This window comes from Canis aureus, chromosome 17, assembly GCF_053574225.1.
Source record: "Canis aureus isolate CA01 chromosome 17, VMU_Caureus_v.1.0, whole genome shotgun sequence".
Lineage (NCBI taxonomy): Eukaryota > Metazoa > Chordata > Mammalia > Carnivora > Canidae > Canis > Canis aureus.
The window spans coordinates 663,007-680,665 of NC_135627.1; the positions used below are offsets into that span (position 1 = coordinate 663,007).

Here is a 17,659-nt window from a genome sequence, read left to right on the forward strand (position 1 = left end):
CTCTCCATGGTTGCACTGCGTGCACGCAGGCCATCTGGCTCCACCACGCACTTGGTACTTCAACCTCAAAGCACTCTGCAGTTCTGGGTTTAAATTTTTTTTTAATTTTTATTTATTTATGATAGTCAAAGAGAGAGAGAGAGAGAGAGGGGCAGAGACAAAGGCAGAGGGAGAAGCAGGCTCCATGTACCGGGAGCCCGATGTGGGATTCGATCCCCGGTCTCCAGGATCGCGCCCTGGGCCAAAGGCAGGCGCCAAACCACTGTGCCACCCAGGGATCCCGGGTTTAAATATTTAAATTTCAAAATGTAAACTAATTTGCAAATGCTTTGTGTTCCGTCATATTGAATATCCAATTGACTTGTGGGTTAGAAAAGTTGACAATTAGTATTGGGAGAGCATTTGTATCAGCCAGATGTGTGAGCCGGCAGATGGTATTATTGGGGCCAGCCAGGTGACATTGATGCTGTCTTGGTCTGGACATTCAAGTTAACTTACTTGAAAACAATTCTGATGTGCCTTGGATCACATTTTAGTACTTCTTTCAGAATTGTATGATTTTGCTATAACTTGTTTATTACTATATACAGTACGTTTGGAAGATTCCTAACTTAGATTTTCAGTTTGAGTTTTGGTTTCTTTGAGGGTTTTATTGTTTATTTTCATTTATTTTTCTTTCTAAGTACTATATAATTTATTTCTCTTTAAAGTAATAGATATGGTTAGTTCAGTAAAAGGTCTTACAAGTTTGGATGAGGGACTTACATGGTCTTTAAATAGGGACTAAACAGATATATTAGAAAAAAAATTTTTTTTTCAATTTTTATTTATTTATGATAGTCACAGAGAGAGAGAGAGAGAGGCAGAGACATAGGCAGAGGGAGAAGCAGGCCCCATGCACCGGGAGACTGATGTGGGATTCGATCCCGGGTCTCCAGGATCGCGCCCTGGGCCAAAGGCAGGTGCCAAACCGCTGCACCACCCAGGGATCCCAGAAAAAATGTTTTGAAGGAGAGTTTTTACACAGAAAAGGAATATTATAAAGTAACCAAATTTAGGTAGGAAACCAAAAAGGGTTTGAAAATCCAGAGATAGAAAAATCCACTGCAGACAGTTGATTTCAGGACCTGATTTTGCTCATGCATGTTCACAGGAGTGTGTGGGCAGTGACCATTCTCATCCCGTCTGTCTCTGACATTATTCCTTTCCTTCTCCTGTTGTCAACATATTGAATGCAGGTGTAGATTGAGGGGATAGGCCCTTCTATCCCAGAGCCTGAGGGTGGGGTCGCTGGGCTCCTCTGTCCCACAGCAGGAGGTGGCAGCTTCTCATCATAAGCACTATCCTTTTTCCATGGCAGGGATTTTTTTCTTCTTTTTACTTGTTCTTCTCCAGTGTTATGGTTGCTCATTTTTACTGTTGGTGCCTTGCACTATGACGAATCTCCCATCAGATTTCCCTTGTCTCCAGGCTAGTTGGCCTTGTGAACGGGTTTCTCGCCTTGGGTGCCACCTCACAGATTATGTACCTGCCACCCTGGAAGCTGAGAAAGGCCTTTCCGTGAGTCTGGATCAGGAACTTACTGGAATGGGTCTGCTAAGACCTAGGACAGTGGCAGTGGCAGAGCCACCGGGAAGGTTGGGGATAAATTTTTCCTGCTGGGGGAAGTGGGTGAGCAGCCAGTGTGTGAAGGCACAGCAGCGAGCTGTTGCTGTCATCAAATGCTCTGCACGTTTACTACCTTATTGTGGGTCCGAGAGCTGAGGCCAGAGAGCATCCGTGGAACCGCATGACAGAGACAGTAACACGTCTATGCATTAAACCATGGCTTTCCCATCTGGCCTGCCATTGGTGAAGGATCCCATCTAACCAGGTACAGACTACAAGGAGAGGGGAATCCACAGCCACTGGGCACAACAACATGAGCAATGAGAAGAGCGAGTGAACCCCAGGCTTGCTGGGTTTTATGTGTTCGCCACCCCTTGTGGAGAGCAGCCTGTGCAGAGAAAACAACTGAGGGAAGGAGGAGCAGGGGCTGCTGGGGCACTGGCCTTGAGCTGACCCTGAGAACTGGCCCTGAGCCAACCCTGGGCTGGCCCTGAGTTGACCCTGGGCTGACCCTGAGCTGACCCTGAACCATCTGAGCCAGCCCTGAGCTGACCTTGGGCCGACCCTGAGCCACCCCTGGACTGACCCTGAGCTGCCCCAGGTGTTTTGGGCCGGTCAGGCTATGACTCCTCCCTGGGTGTTGCCTCTCCTGGAGAAGAGCTTGCAGGGCCACACCAGAGCGATGCCAGGAGGGACTGGCAGCAGGGCCCTGGCTGTATTCGGATTTCAGAAGATTCCAATCATGTGAGTGCAGAGTGGAGAGATGTGCTCATGGTGCTTTGTTCCTGGGAAAGTTCCAGCACTTACAGCACCCTAGTCCCCGGCCGTACCCCACCCCACATCTTCCCTGCTACCTAGATGCCCAGATGCAAGCCCAGCGTCCCTGGTCAGTGTGGTTCTGGCTTGTGGGTGGCCTCTTTTATCTTTTACCTTGTGGCTAGAAAGAAAGGTAGAATCTAGCATTCATTAAGCACCTGTGCTATGGCAGGCAGGTGTGTTCATCTGCCCACACATGGCCTTGCCCACATTTTTATTTTTTTATTTTTTATTTTTTTATTTTTTGCCTATATTTTTAAATCAATTTATTTATGGGCATCCAGTGTGGATGTGGGGCTCAATCCCATGACCCTGTGATCATGATCCGAGCCAAACCTAGAGTCAGTCAGACCTTACCTGACTGAGCCCCAAGGCACCACCTTGCCTACATTTTATAAACAGGGAAATAGGCTGAGGCATGGAAAGGGTGTCAGAGGTCTGCAGATGGCGTGACAGCCGGTGTGAAGCCCATTCTCTCCGGTACCATGTGTTCACACCTCCTAGTGAGCTGCCTAGCCAGGGTGGGAGCTGGGGGAGCAGCTGCTTCTCGCTGCCATGGACCTGGGTATAGGAAGCCACAGAGGACCAGGTGTGCCTTGGCTCCTTCTGTCCCCTCCTGGCTGCTTCTGCCTCAACACTGCCCCGTGCTCCGTGCTCCTCTGGCCTGTTCTCTTGTGGGCTGTGCGTTCTCAGGACACTCTGGCTCTGAGTGTTTATACAGGCTCTGAGCCAAGTACTTGCCACTTTACCCACATTTTATAGTTTTTTTATTTGGTCTCAATTTACTTGCTTCATGCTACACTTGTATGTTGTGGGAGCAAAATATTTCATAATTTTAAAATTCCTAAAATTGTCACAGTTGTATTTCTGCACACTTTTTTAAAAGCAACAAACATTGACCAAAACCATGGTGATTCGTCAGGTGGTGTTGCTTCCTGTGGTCATGTTGTGGTTGCACCCTGTTGTTGGCTGCTGAGTGTGAATAGGAAAAGCTTTCTTGCTTTCTCACCTGCCAGTATGTCCTGAGGACGTGTCATCTGGCGGTCATACAGCCTTAAGCCAGATTATAAGGATAGAGGGTCACCTTAGGTAGGAAATAGTGTGACTTTGGTCAAGGTCAGTGCCACTGTTGGAGTGTCATCTTGCCTGGCGTGTGGTGGTGTCTTGATGACATCACCCCATGAATTTTGCTCTTGCTGTGATGTAGTAGGTAAGTTCATCTCCTCTCCTGTCTGCCTTGCACCCAGCGGGAAATAGCTCTTCGCCCTCTGTGGACCTGGCTACCTGACCACACTTTCCACCTCAGCTTTACTTTTGTCTGATACGTTGCAGCTCCGTTGTCAATAGTACAGACTTTGTATATTGGGAGGAATTCCATCATGTCTGCCATTTCCACCATGGCAGGGATTAGGTGGCTGCCAGGGGAGGCAGTGTGGTGTGTAGGGGCAGCTTCCAAGATGTGCAGTGGCCCTCAGAAGGGCCACCTGAGAAGGAGGGACAGGCATGTGGGAGGGCAGGGGGTCCCAGGTATGTTCATAAATTACCCGCCATGCCATCTGGGCTAGCAGGGTTTGGACTGCCAGCCTCTGGTTTAACAGTACATGTGTTTTTGTTTTTGTTTTTTTATTTTAATTATGTTAGGACAACTAAGAAAAATGTGTAAAATGTTGTTAGCTCCATGACACCCCATAGGTGGTAGGTCCAATGCACCATGGTGCTGGCACCCAGAGCCGCTGAACTGCCCTTGGTGGCATGCGCCTCAGGGTGTCCGGGCCGGCACAGACTCGCCTTCCAGCCTTCAGAGAGACTGGGTGGCAAGGGTTGTCTTGGATCAGACCTTGCCGCTGGCCATCATCTGTTTGAGATGCTAGCTGCTGCTTCTGCAGCTCACTGCCCGCATTCATTAGCTCACTGTGGCGACGCTCTGTGTCATCCCTTTCCATTATTCTGTGGAATAATCTCACAAGGAGATGCTTCCCTACCGATCGGTGCAGTTCATCAAGGAAGGCAGGGTACGTGCGTGGTTCTATGCCTTTATCCGGTGTCAGGATAACAAACTGTTTCCCTGGCGTCCTTTGGAAAGGACCTACTAGTGTTGTGTTTGTTTGTTTGTTTGTTTGTTTGTTTTTTATGTAATTGTGAACGTACAGAGCAGGTTTCAATTGACTGCAAATTCCAACCCTCTCTGAAGCTCAGAGATAATGATTCCTGCTGTGGTGGGGGAGCCTCTGCAGGTTGGCACCAGCATCCTTTTGATGTGACCCGGAGTGTGTAGCTGTGGTCTCCTTGTCTGTGAGGACAGGCTGCTTGAGGCTCGTCATGCAGGTGTACTGCCCTGACCTGAGGTTGGCTATTTCTACAGGGAGCCCTGGTTTCTTGTACTTAAGACCGGTCGGGAGCAGTGCTCCTAAATACTGACTTGGCCGCCGTTTCTAGATTCTTCAGGAAACACAGCGTCACGCCAGTGCTTCTCATTCAAATTTAGGACTGCAGGGGCAGCCCCGGTGGCTCAGCGGTTTAGCGCCGCCTGCAGCCCAGGGCGTGATCCTGGAGACCCGGGATCAAGTCCCACGTCAGGCTCTCTGCATGGAGCCTGCTTCTCTCTCTGCCTCTCTCTCTCTCTCTCTGCATCTCTATAAATAAATAAATAAAATCTTTAAAAAAAAAATTTAGGACTGCAGAGTTTTTTTTAACTTGAGGTTTTCTGTATGACAACTGTATTTCCTTTCTTCTGCCACCAGTGTAAAGACTGAGGATTTCCTTTAAGGGTTACACACTCTTTCTGAACAGTGGGGTGCGTGTACGCTGGGCACACCATCTGGGTGCCACTGGGGCTGTGCCGCTGGACGGGGATATGAAGGGAGGCCCCAGCCCTGTGGGCTCAAGCAGTCCTCCTGGGCGTGAGCTCTTGACCCCAAGTTTTTCCTTCTTTGAATATCTGAAGTGTGTCCTCCCACTCTCTGGTCTAGTCCCTGAGGGTCACCTGACTGCGCGGCCCTGGATGCCCCCAGAACAGTTTTCCTTCCTCCTGGAAGGCCAGTGACAGTTGCTGACAATACTGGGTGCCAGCTGTCCAGGACCAGCGCCCTTTGGGGGTGGCGTGCCCTCCTGCACATCCTCGTCTGGTCTTTCATCCTCTAGGAAAAGGGCTGCCACCCTGTCTGCCACCCCTCTTCCTCCACCTGATGGGCCATCGGTCTGCAGATGGCTGGCTTCCTCTGAGCCCTTCACCGCTTCCCTGTCAGTCTACCTGGAGCACGACCTCCCTGTCCAGCTCTTGCTCTCAAGCTGATGCCTGGTCCTCCTTTTAGTTTCGCTGTTTCAGAAACAATGTCTCCCATTTCTGCTTCCTGAGCCTGGTTCTCTCCCTCCTGAGATTCTGTGTCGTGTGTGGGCTGTGTCCCACGTGTTGTCATTTCTTGATCTCTTCACCTGTTTGAAATGGGAGGTCACACTTTCCTGGGGTGGCAACCCACAGTTTTTTCCTAGGATAAACTGTCATGCTTTTTGCTCGCTCATTTTTATGTGAGATTCCTTTTCCTGGGTTTCTAAGAGGCTGGTTCAGGGCAGCTTTCTCAACTTCATAGAGCTCAATCTTGTGGGCACCAGTGTGCATTCACATGTGTGTGCGTGAACTTGCCTGCCTGTGGGTTCCTGCGTGCACACATGTGCGGGTTGTGTGTCCTGCCTATCGCTTTCCTTGCTTTTGTCTCTTCCTGGCTCTGGTGTCCTCCATTGGTTACCTTGCCGCCTACTCTCCACTGCCTGTGGGTACAGAGCCCCTACTCAGAGGTGCCTGGTGGGCGGGTCCCTGCACCCACCTCCCAGGGCCCAGTGCAGGGTCTTCCTCTCCTCATCCTGGCTTTGTGGTGAGTGCCTGCTGCCGCCCTGATGCCCCAGTGTCATCTCTGTCAGAGACCCCATGGCTGCCGGTGGGTCCTCTTCTCTGGCCTGGACTGCACTATAAATGTTGCCTCTGGGTTGGGTTATGCGGTCCAGGTGCTTTTTCTGTTTTTATGTGAAGATTCACAGAAATTTAAACCTATGCTGGCTCTCCTGCTACCTTTCCAGAAGCCTTCCAAATGCCCATGAGTGTTCCTTGTCATCATCAGTCACTTGTTTAAGGGACAGAAAGGAGGGGTGTATGGGTGGCTCAGCCAGTTGAGCCTCCCACCCTGGATTTTGGTTCCTCAGGTCATGACCTCAGGGTCCTGGGATTGAGCCCCACATTGGCTCCATGCTGGGTGTGGAGCCTGCTCTAGACTCTCTCCCTCTTCTCCCTCTGCCCCTGCCCATCCCTCCCTCTCTTAAAAACAGGAGGGTGGGGTGGGGGTTGGGGGACAGACAGGAAGAGGGGGCTGCAGCACACAACTACTCATCCTAAATCTTCATCAGGAGCCCTTGGGGGCTTCTCCCCTGGACTGTTTTTCCTTTTCCTTTTTCTTTACCATTTTAACTGTTTAAAGTGGGCAGCTTAGTGGCAGTAGCAGCATTCCGACTGTTGTCCAACCACTACCACCAGCCGTCTCCAGAACATTTGCACCTTGAGAACTGGACTCTCCCCACCAAACAGTGACACCACCCTCCACCCCTGTGCCACCCTCCTATACTCTTGACTCCTGCAGGGAACTCACATTGATGGAGTCCTTTTGTGACTCATTTATTCCATTAGCGCAAAGACCCCAGGGCTCTTCCTTTCTAAGGCTAATACTCCACCTTGTGTGGGATGTGTACACCACATTGTGCTCACACAGTCATCCTCCGTGGGCATTGGGGTTGTTTCCACCTTTTCTCTATTGTGAGCAGCGCTGCTGTAAACATGGCTCTTCACCCATCAAGCAAGCTTGAGCCCCTGCTTCTTGGTTCCTTAGGCTTGTACCCGAATGTGGAATTGCTGGGTTGTATAGTAAATCTGGGCTCAGTCTCCCAAGGAGCTACCATAATAGTGTCCACGGTGCTGCCCCCCTGATGTTTCTGCCAATGGAGCACAGGATGGGCTTTCTCCACATCCTTGTCAGCATTTATTACTTTCTGGAGGTTTTGATGGGGTGTTTTTTCCTTTTTTTGATAGTCCTAGTAGGTGTGCCCAACACTGTTCTTTTATGAACTGATTTTCTCCTTTGGCAGCTAAAACATTTGCTTTATCATCTTTTCTGTTTTCTATTCCTTTGTAAGAGGCTGAGGCAAAATAGTCATTAGAAATGAAAGCCCTACCTACGCAGTAATTTCCAGGAGTGTTCTCAAGAAAGCATTACCAGGCTTTTCCAGAAGGTAACACACAGGCCACAGAAGGACGCCATGGAAGGGGGGTGAGTGGGCTCTCTCTGTGTTTTTTGGGCATCTGTAAGAAGATGACCTCAGTGACCCCCTCGTTTGGCAAGGACAGGTGCCAGGATGCTAACAGGCTGCTCATTCTGCTGGGCGGTATTATTTCTTCTTATACTGCTTGTCTTTTAACTTCTCTGTTTCCTGGTTTTTCCCTAAGGAACACTCACCTGAGCAAGAAATAGTGTCTTCCATGCTTTCCTAAAACTTGGCTGATTCAGGTCTGAGTGTAATTATTATACTTCAAAAGTAAAGTTTAGGTAATGCTTTATTTTGAGTAGCTTAATTCTTAGATCCTTATTTTACTTCATTCTTCAGAGTGATCATCAGTTTTTTTTTTTGTTTTGTTTTGTTTTTGTGATCATCAGTTTGATCCAAATTGCAAACCGACAGCAGTTATTCCTTACTGAGAAATGGTGACTGGGGCAGGTGACCCTTTCTGTCTGCGATATTCTGTAACTTCAGTATCTTCAGTATAGTTCAGATAATAATCTTCTGTTAGAAATGTTTGCTTATATCTATTGATATTTTGCACCATATGGGATTCTTTCCTTTTGATGTTCAAATGAAGATGATTGAAGACTTAGACTTCATTCAACTTTCATGTGTAGATATTGTTTTTAAGAATTTCTGTCTTATAATGATTGCCAGGAGTGGAAAAGTTGTAAGGAACTTCTTTCAAAGTTACTTTTTATCTTAGATCCTTGCAAAGCAAGGTCTGCAGACCAGCAAATTGGCATCACCTGAGAGCTTGCCAGGCTTGCAGGTTCTCCAGCTGTGCCCTAGGCCCACTTTATCACAAAGTACCTCAAAGTGTAGTGGCTTCAGACAACTATCGTTTTTTACACCTCATGATCCTTTGGGATTTAGGCAGGGCTCAGCCTGCAGCTTTTCTGTTCCAGCTGTGGCTTGCAGCTGTTTCCTGGCCTGTGCGCCAGCTTCAGGAGGGGAAGGGTCAAGGTGGGGGCAGGGCAGAAGTGGAGCAGCATGGGGCCTTGCTTATTCCCAGCTTCCACTGCAAGTTGCCCCCTTCAAGTGCAGTTGTATTCCAAGGCATTTTCAGGAGGTTGTGAATTAGAGTCTAAATTAAGCGCCTCTATTTTCCTTCTCTGTGAGTTTTTCAAGGAGGTTCAGTGTGAGGGAAGGAGGGACTTTGGAAGGTTTGTGATAAAAGCCTAATATGTGTAGCCTGTGGTTTAGATGGATCTGCCGAGAGCGCCCCGACTCTCACCTGTGGCCCTCTCCTAAGAAGGGATGAGAGTCTTGGGCCTGTGTCTGCAGACACCAGCAGGGGGAGGGGGGACACCTACAGGGACAGACACCTGTTGGGGGAGACACCTCTGGGGGAGGGGGATGGCCTGAGCAGCTGCGAGGAGGGCAGAGAACTACCAGGAAGCAACAGCTTCTTCAGGAAATCAGATTATTCAAGTGGTGCGATTACCTCCATTTAGAAATTTTTTGAAGGCTTAAAAAAAGAAAAACAGCAAAGCCAGATGAATAATTTTATGACCACATACCCAAAGCAGAACAATTAATTTTACAATTTCCAAAGTGTATTATGTGCTTTGTCTCCTGAAGGATTGGTTCAGGTGTTCCTATAGTTCCTAGAAACGTGGCTAGCTGTTAAAAGGGTTGTTTAAGAAAAGAAAGGGTTTTTCCTTCATTTCCTTCAAGTTGGTGTGTCTCTTACATGTATATGTTAGAATTATGTGGATTGTATTATTTTATGTGTGATTATTCTTTAGCCTGTCCTTAACTGAGGTCACCCTGATGAGGAAGGGAATGAAAGTTCCTATTCTAGTGTAAAAAGCATAGCGTAGTTTCATACTGGTTGGAGCCTGGAGTCAGTTGCTTTGAGAAATCTTGACTTTCGAGGAAGTAAAGTTTCATGTTAATTAGCTAATTTTTGTATCTGCTCCCAAATCCTTTTTTGATAGGAGGGACATCTTCATTATATAATTATAAATGGAGCATCAGAAACAAGTTTTAACGAGTAATACCTTCCCCTAAACATTTTCGTCCTCAGGAGCTAAGACTTCTCAGAGGTTACTGGAAGAGAGAGCTGTCATCGCCTTCCTGTAGCTGCTCGGGTAGCTATTGTTCTTGGTCTAAGTTCTGTCATTTGGGGTGTTTATAACTGTTGTTTTTTAAATATTTTATTTATTCATGAGAGAGGCAGAGACATAGGCAGAGGGAGAAGCAGGCTCCCCGCAAGGAGCCCCCGTTGTGGGACTCGATCCCAGGACCCTGGGATCACAAACTGAGCTGAAGGTAGATGCTCAACCACTGAACCACCCAGGTGCCCTGTAACTGTTACTGTTATTTTGCAAATGGCTCTGTCCATGACGACCGTGTTGAACATTTTTACATAGAAAAATATTCAATATGGAAAAGGTATGCATTTGTTTTTAGTCACAAACATGTGATTCAGGAACTTTGAAGAAAGGTTTCGAGGACCAGACTAACCCCAAAGTACCTAGATTACATGTCTGCCATACAACTGTATTCCTCTTTCCTCCCCAGGTTCTCCCTGCTTCCTCAGTGTGGGACTTGTCACCTTTAGGCTGAGTTGAGAGTAGACCTCAGGTAATGTTCTTCCTAAGTCCCAAGGATGTAGGCTTAGCCACACAAGATGCTTCTTTCCGAGTTAGACTGCAGGTGGTGGTGAGGGGTAGCAAGCTGGCCCGTCCTGTCCGTCCCACAGACTTCCTGGCCATCTCTTTCTCATTAAGCCTCCACGGTACTTAAGGCTTAGAAAGTCTGTGATGGACTTTAAATATGAAGAATATAGGCATTTTACTGAAAGTTGGTGCTATTCATGACTCACTTTGCTTATGCAGGTATAGTAATGCTCTTTCCTGGAAATCTTAGATTACAGCTCTACTTTTTTTTTTTTTTTTTTAAGTTTTATTTAAATAATCTTTGTAGCCTACATGGGACTGTCACTGACAACCCTGGGATCAAGAATTGCATGTTCTACCTACTGAGCCTACCCGATGCCCCTGCAGCGCTACTTTAATCATTTGTCCAAGTGGGACCAACCAAGATTTAGAGGAAGATTTTCTAAGAAGTGGTTAGTTGGATATTTTGCATTTAAAAGAATCTGTTGCCTTAAGTATTTGTTTTTCGCATTAGTCCATCTCGACATATATATGTAAACACGTAACTAGGAAATTATTTTATTATAACTGTTTTTTATTGCCTACAAGTGGTGAGCACTTGAGATTAAAGCAGGCAATTAAAGGTTGTCAATTTTAATAGAAAACTCAGCTTAATATACTTGTTATGTCAAACATACAGAAAGAAAGAAACATTAAACTTACAGTAAACAGAGAATGAGTCAGTATTCCAAAAATTATGGCTTAGGTTCGTATTCTCATGCAGCCCTATGACTCAGTGGCCCTGTTTGCTAAGATGTCATCTTCAGCCTGAGCCTTGCAGCATAGGTCTGTGTCAGGGAAGATGGAGAATGTAGACTCGGGTTAGTGCCGTGTAGATTTTCAGCGAGCTCACATCAGGGGAGGGTCTCTCCCTGGGTGTGCTTGTCCTCACTACACCTTGAGACATGTGGAGTCCCCATGGTGCTCATTCTGACTCTTCCCGCTCTTACAGTGGCAAAGCAGGTCACCTGGAGAGCACTACAGCCCTTCCTCTTGAGACAGGGTGTTCAATTTGTATTCATCACTTAGAAAGTGCATTGACCCACTTTCTAAACATAAATGATGTATACAAATAGCATCCTGGTTGGTTCAGTCAGGTTTGAAGGAAGCCCGATGTGTATGAAAATGAGAGTTTTGGAACTGCTGTTCACTAGAGGGTAATCATTGACATGTCTGAACCACAAACGCATGGGTCTCCTTTTAAGGGATTTCCCCAGAGTTATAAGAACTCTTGGGTAGGGGTTAGTCCTCATTCTACACTTGGGTAGACTGTGAGTTTTATTAAGTGGATATTGGTGTGCTAAAAAGTGGTCACTTTTTGTTTGCAGTGGAAAAAGAAACTGGGATTTACTAACTGGCCTTTCTCTCTTTTTGCCAGACTTAGAAATGGCCGTTGCATACTGGAATTTAGTATTATCTGGAAGGTTTAAGTTTTTAGATCTTTGGAACACCTTCTTATTGGTAAGTGTCCTGCTTCCTGCCGTGTGCACGCAGTGTGAGGGGGTCAGCAGGTTACATGGCTGTCTCTCTTATCTGACCAAGGTATTCTGGCCGGATATTGGGTCATGGGAGTTCTGGATGGTGACCATGTGGCCTTGCCATCATGCATGGTGCCACGGCCACTGAGCTCTAGCCTGGTGGTCCCGAGGCCAGTGTCAGAAGCAGCTTGGGAGCCACCCAGAACCCCCAGGCTAAGGTCTCAGGTGCCCACGGACCTAGGCAATCATCTTTCTACCACCTTCTCTAAGAAGCTGTAACTAACTCATTCTGTGCTTCCTTGGAGGAACTTGAAATTCCTAAAGAAAGCACCAGTAACACACATCCTGTACATTGATACTGTAACCCCGTGCCTAGTGCGTTGATAGTTGGGTACATTTTTAAATGTGTTTTACAGTGTTCAGAAGGAAAAGGAAGGCTTAGGTGGCCCCTTATGAGAGAGTCTGTGTTGGAAGCAGGCCTTTGAGGGGTGCCAGGTCTTCTTACTGGGGTGGCACAGCTGAGCTGGAAATCAGGGAAACAGGTGTCACTGTGTGACATGTGTGGAGCACAGGGTCCTCGCTCCAGAATAAATAGTCACGTGGTGTAGACATACCTAGACCTGCTGTATGGGTTCCTTCGTGAGCGTATGAGGAGGCAGGCCTTCTCACGGCACAGACCCTGGCCTGGCTGAGGACCATCTTCCCACGGGGTCCTCCTGGAAGCAGTGTGGGAAAACCAAGATGCAGCTTCAAAGCCGCGCATCACATTCACTCTGCCTCACCACTTCCTAGTTTGGTGGCTAGTTGACCCCAATTGCAGACATTCCCCCAGAGAACCTGCATAGGTGCCCAGAGATGGGGCAGTGTCACAGCAGCATGTGGGGAACAACCAAAGATCCCTATGCAGGAGTGCGGGTAGAAGGTCAGACTGTCACCACAGGAGAAGACCCCCAGAGCTCAGTGAAACTAGCACATCCCACTGTGATGTCAGCCTGCCACACATGGAGCCTAGATTCCAGGGGCAGAAAGCTGCAGAAGTCTACATGGTTTGGGGTAGCTTGAGATAAATGCACAGACAGGCCTGAGTGGGGTGCCTGGTCCCTTCAGGAGGGAGCACTGTGCTAGGTGGTGAGGGCAGGAGAGAGTGGTGCCCACCTGGGCTGCGGGGTTGTGCAGTGGGAAAGGGAGCCACAGACGGGTGGTGTTCTTGGCAGGTTTGGTAAATCTCAAATACCAAATGACACAGTTGTAGGCACCTGCCCCCATCCCACCGCAAGCACTGCCAGTACAGAGGAGAATCGTGGTCTCCAGGAGCAGTTTGCTATGGTCCTGCCCTGGGTCTGAGGCAGGGGTTAGGTCGAGACTGAAAGGGCTGCCTGGTGTTTGACTGAAACAGATTATAATCTTTGCATTTTAAATGTTTATTCGGTTGTTTAAGTCTATCTTTCCATTTTTGCACGTTGGTGGTGCGTAGCACCTAACATTTCCCGGGAAGCCTTATTGTTACTGACAGCAGAGTGTGAGCACAGGTGCTGTTCTGCGTCCAGTTGTGTCCCAAGCCAGCTAGATAGCTGGCGCTCCTGAGGAGCACGTCTGGTTCTCAAGTCTGCTGGGTTTTTTTCTTTTATGTATTAGGAGCATCACAAAAGATCAATCCCAAGGGACACTTGGAACCTTCTGCTAGATTTTGGAAATATGATTGCTGATGATATGTCTAACTATGACGAAGAAGGTACGGGAAGTCCTAATGCTTCAGCTGATGGCCAGAATTGCTGCCGTGCGCCAGCACCACCCCCCCACCCCCGGGCACAGGACGTGCCAACCATCCTGCTGACTCCGGGCCCCACCCCTCGGTGCAGTGGGAGTGATGGTGGTAACAATTACACCCACTGTAGTATGTCTGTCAACCACAAGAAAGAAAAATAGGCCTTCAGAGTAGTTTAAATCAAGAGGAAAGGCCCCTAAACTGAAAGCAGCTCAAAGGTAGTGGTACAGGGAGCCAGGCAGCTGAACCACAGAACCAGACAGTTGTCTGGAAGGTGCCACCCAGGTACATAATCCCGTGTGATGCCTCAGGTTAGTGGTTCTGTCAGGCTACATAAGCCTGAAGATTCCAGTGGTACTTCCCTTGTAAACATAGTTCCCTATGTTGTGGTCCCTCCCCCCAGATATCTCAGGACGCTGAGCAGGGAGCATTTATTTGTATGCCTGCCTCCGTGGGCACTGTGCCATGTTAGGGAAGAGGCACAGTCGGCCCACCCGCCCTGTGATCCTCGGCGCCCAATGTGGAGGCAACCCTCCAGGGCACGTCCTTACCTCCTTTGTCTTTGCTCTGGGAAGCGAAGGCTCAGAGCCACAGTGCTCACTGCCCTGGCCTGCAGGCCTGTGTGTGGCCTTAGCACCTGGCACAGAGCAGGCACTTCGTAAACATGTGTGAGTGAATGGGAGATAGTTGGCTCTTGGGACCTTAGCTATGGTGGCAAGACATGATCTGCAGAAAGAGAGCTGGCAGCTTACAGCATGTGTGCCTGGCCAGTGGAGATGTTGGGGCCACTTGGAAGTGTGGGGGTGGCCTGGGCTGGAGCGGGGGGAGGGCACCCAGTGTGGCCACAGGGTCCTGACCACCTGGGACGGGGACGGGGACGGGGCCTTGCGGCCAGCTAGCCCCGCCTGCCCTGTCATTAGAGGCCACACAGCACACTAGTGCAGTCTGCACAGCACACCAGTACTCGAACCCAGGTCTGGCCAAAGCAAGAGAAGTGGGTTTCACTGGTCAAATCCTTCAGAAAAACAGGCTGTGAAACTTAAACTCACTTGAGTTCTTGAAATACAAATATTGACTTGAGAATTCTCTGAATATAAAAATATTACTCTAAACTGTTGATTTTTTAAAAGTCTGTGTGTTTGCTTTCCTGTAGGAGCATGGCCTGTTCTCATAGACGATTTCGTAGAATACGCGCGACCAGTCGTCACGGGCAGTAAGCGCAGCCCTTTCTAGGCAGAAAATTAAGATGCGTTAAGATGCTGAGAGGAAGTGCCTCCTGCAAGGGGACGCTTGGCTCGTCACTGGCCGGGAGTGGTCATCAGCTGGCCAGGGTGTGGCGTGGCCTCTCCCTGCTACAGAAAGGGTTGAGTTGGACACAGAAGGAGCGCCTCGGCAGACGTGGCTTTGGGAGGCCTGGGGTGGCCCTGTGGCTGTTGCTTTAGAAGATTTCTGCATGGTTTTTATTATACTTGTGAAAAGTAACTCAGCCTGTTTGCAGAGTGGCAGAGCCTGCTGTTTAATTCATGATGTCAGGTGAACACCAGCAGGGACCATAGGTCCTGCTGAGCTAGCTTGCAATTCCACTTAAAAAACGGGATTTGTGTCCTTGGCAGGACGTTATAATTTTTATGCTGGTAACCATGTGCCCTAAAGAAGATCTGACACGGATTCTAACATTTTATAAACTTGGTGCCAAGAATTCAAGATTTGTATTTTCTGAATTATCAAATATCTAGATTTATTAGATCTATTTTTATTTTAATTCCCTGTGGATGTTCCCATGAAAGTCACTGCACAGCTCTCACTGTGTCACAGTTTGCCCAGTGATGGCACATGTGGGGTGTGACTCCAGGGACGTGTCACAGTAAACCGCTGACAAATCGGCGGCTCTTTTCCTTCCAATGTCATTTGGACGAGCTTCCTAATAAGTTTTATAAAGTGTGTTTTTTTAAAAAAATGTATTTTATTACATTTAAAAAGACCTTTTCCCATAAAAATATTTCTTTTACAAGCAACAAATTATAGATTTAAAAGTCAAGTGAGTTGGTTCTTTCTAGTGGTCCTTGAGGCCTGTCACCCACCCTTTGGCCGTGTGCATGGTTGTGAACATCCGAAAGCCACAGCACACATCGTCACCCAAAAACACCCACATGGAAACCTCCCCTGTTTCCACCTGAAGCCCGTGCTTGTCACGGTGCCCTCTGGTTCTTCGGTGTTTGCTGGCCAGAGAAGCACATCCGGTGAGGCACGGACGCCCTGGCATGCCATCCAAAGGTGGAAGGCCTGTGATGCCACCTGATTTCCTTTTGGAAGAAACTGTGTGTTCTGAACATCACTCTGTGGACCCTACCTCATATGTGAAAAGATCTTCATATCACAAGTGTGCCTCCTGCCCACCTGCAACCCACCTGACGAGTCAAATGAATTGGGGTCACTTGGTGGGAGAGAAGTAGTTCCCTCTGACTTTCTGTAAATGGACAGTGTGCCTGAAATGTGTACTTGAGTTGACTTTTTGGAGATGTGGTTCAGCATTTAAGGAAGTGTCTGTGCCCAGGGAGGGGGGTTTGCATCCTTGCTGTGTGTGAACTGTGTGTACTTCAGAGACAGCAGGCTGTGCGGGGCCCGGGAGGGGGCTTGAGGCCTGGACACCACAGTCGGGGCTGGGGCGGTGCCTAGCAAGGGGCATGACAGAGTCACCTGGCTTCTCCACGGCTGTGGAGGAAGAGGGAGGGCGTCTCTGCCTGCGAGCCTGTGGCTGTAAGAGCACTTATTCTTATAAGAATCTCCACAGTTTTAAACATCCTCCAAGGCTTCGCAGGTTCTTGCTACATAAGTGTTCTGCTTGGATGAGGCTGAGGAACTTGGGTAATCTTGCACGAATTCTGGAGGTCCGCAGCGCCTTCTCATTGTTAATATTCAGCGTTATGGTGGGGAAGTTCTATGTGCTTGTTTTTTCAGTAGATGACACAATCTTAGTGGTTGGACAAAGGCTCTTCAAAAAACTGTGGGTTTCTTTTTTTGCTATTACACATATTTAAGGCATGCATGCTATGGAAGTACTGAGAGCTTCAGAAACATTAAAATAAATTATTTTTTCTGGTGTGGTATAGTGTCCTTCCAGTTGTGTTCTCAGTGCTCCAATGCTGGGTGCCACAGGACCCACAGGAAAGCAGCCCACCCATATGTGGCCTGTGCCCCGGCTTGGAGGCAGCATCCCCCAACAGATGGCCAGGCCAGTAGTCTCCTTTTCATCATCACATAGTGTCCTAACTAATGTGGTTGTTTCCATGTCAAAATTAGAGACTTTCCTTGAGCTGATGGGAATTATATCCCAGAATACACTGAAACGCAAACTGCAAATGTATTAAGAATGCACAGGTCACCCAAATCTAATAGTTTAGTAAAGACATGTTACCTGTGCCTTCATGGAGCGCCTGCCAAGAGTTCCTGGAACAGACACGGCCCCGTCTGCCCATCTTGCAGACGTATGCGCGTTGCCACGTCACCTGAGCTCGTGCATGTCTAAGTGCAGCACTCTGCCCCTCAGACTCCAGGCTGCGTGGCGGGAGGTGCGCCTGGGGCTGCGGGCACACATCCAGGCTCGGTGAACACCGCTGGGCAGTGTGGAGCCAGCAGAAGAGCTGCAGACCCCTCCGCTGTTTCTGCAGGACAACCTCTTCCACTGCAACGGGCGGCTGGCTGGCTGTCCTGCCTCACCCCCCAGGGCTGTCCAGGCTGGCTCTGCAGGACCCTGCTAGCTGGAGGAACATGCCAGAGGCTCCTTAGTAACGGACGCTGATTGAACACTTATGCTCAAGCACACCTCAGTGTCTAGTTATTACCCCAAGAAAATGCTATTTTATCAAATGTGCTTCTCAAGTCCAGATGCAGCGGGTTCCACTTCTGGTCTGATGAGTGACCAGGCCCCAGGGGCAAGGGGGAAGCGTGGACCTACGTCAGGGCCAGCAGGTAGGGGGCTGCTTCCTACTCCTGATCTCAGACCTACT

The 17,659-nt window shown here is 48.5% G+C and overlaps 1 protein-coding gene across 11 annotated transcripts in view; it reads left to right on the plus strand.

The window, feature by feature from the left end:
- The window catches only part of DCUN1D2 (defective in cullin neddylation 1 domain containing 2), a 34,087-nt gene extending 17,328 nt beyond the window's left edge, over window positions 1–16,759 (plus strand). For 5 of the 11 annotated variants that reach the window (XM_077854877.1, XM_077854882.1, XM_077854881.1 and 2 more), the window contains 3 exons: window positions 11,788–11,870; window positions 13,523–13,619; window positions 14,806–16,759. In XM_077854877.1, the coding sequence (XP_077711003.1) occupies window positions 11,788–11,870; window positions 13,523–13,619; window positions 14,806–14,885 (260 nt within the window). In that variant the 3' untranslated portion in view covers window positions 14,886–16,759. Of the gene's footprint in view, window positions 1–9,775; window positions 9,840–10,272; window positions 10,336–10,654; window positions 10,823–11,787; window positions 11,871–13,522; window positions 13,620–14,805 lie in introns of those variants that run through there. The other 6 variants (XR_013355408.1, XR_013355410.1, XR_013355409.1 and 3 more) reach the window with 6 other exon arrangements.
- The last annotated feature ends 900 nt before the right edge of the window (window positions 16,760–17,659 follow it).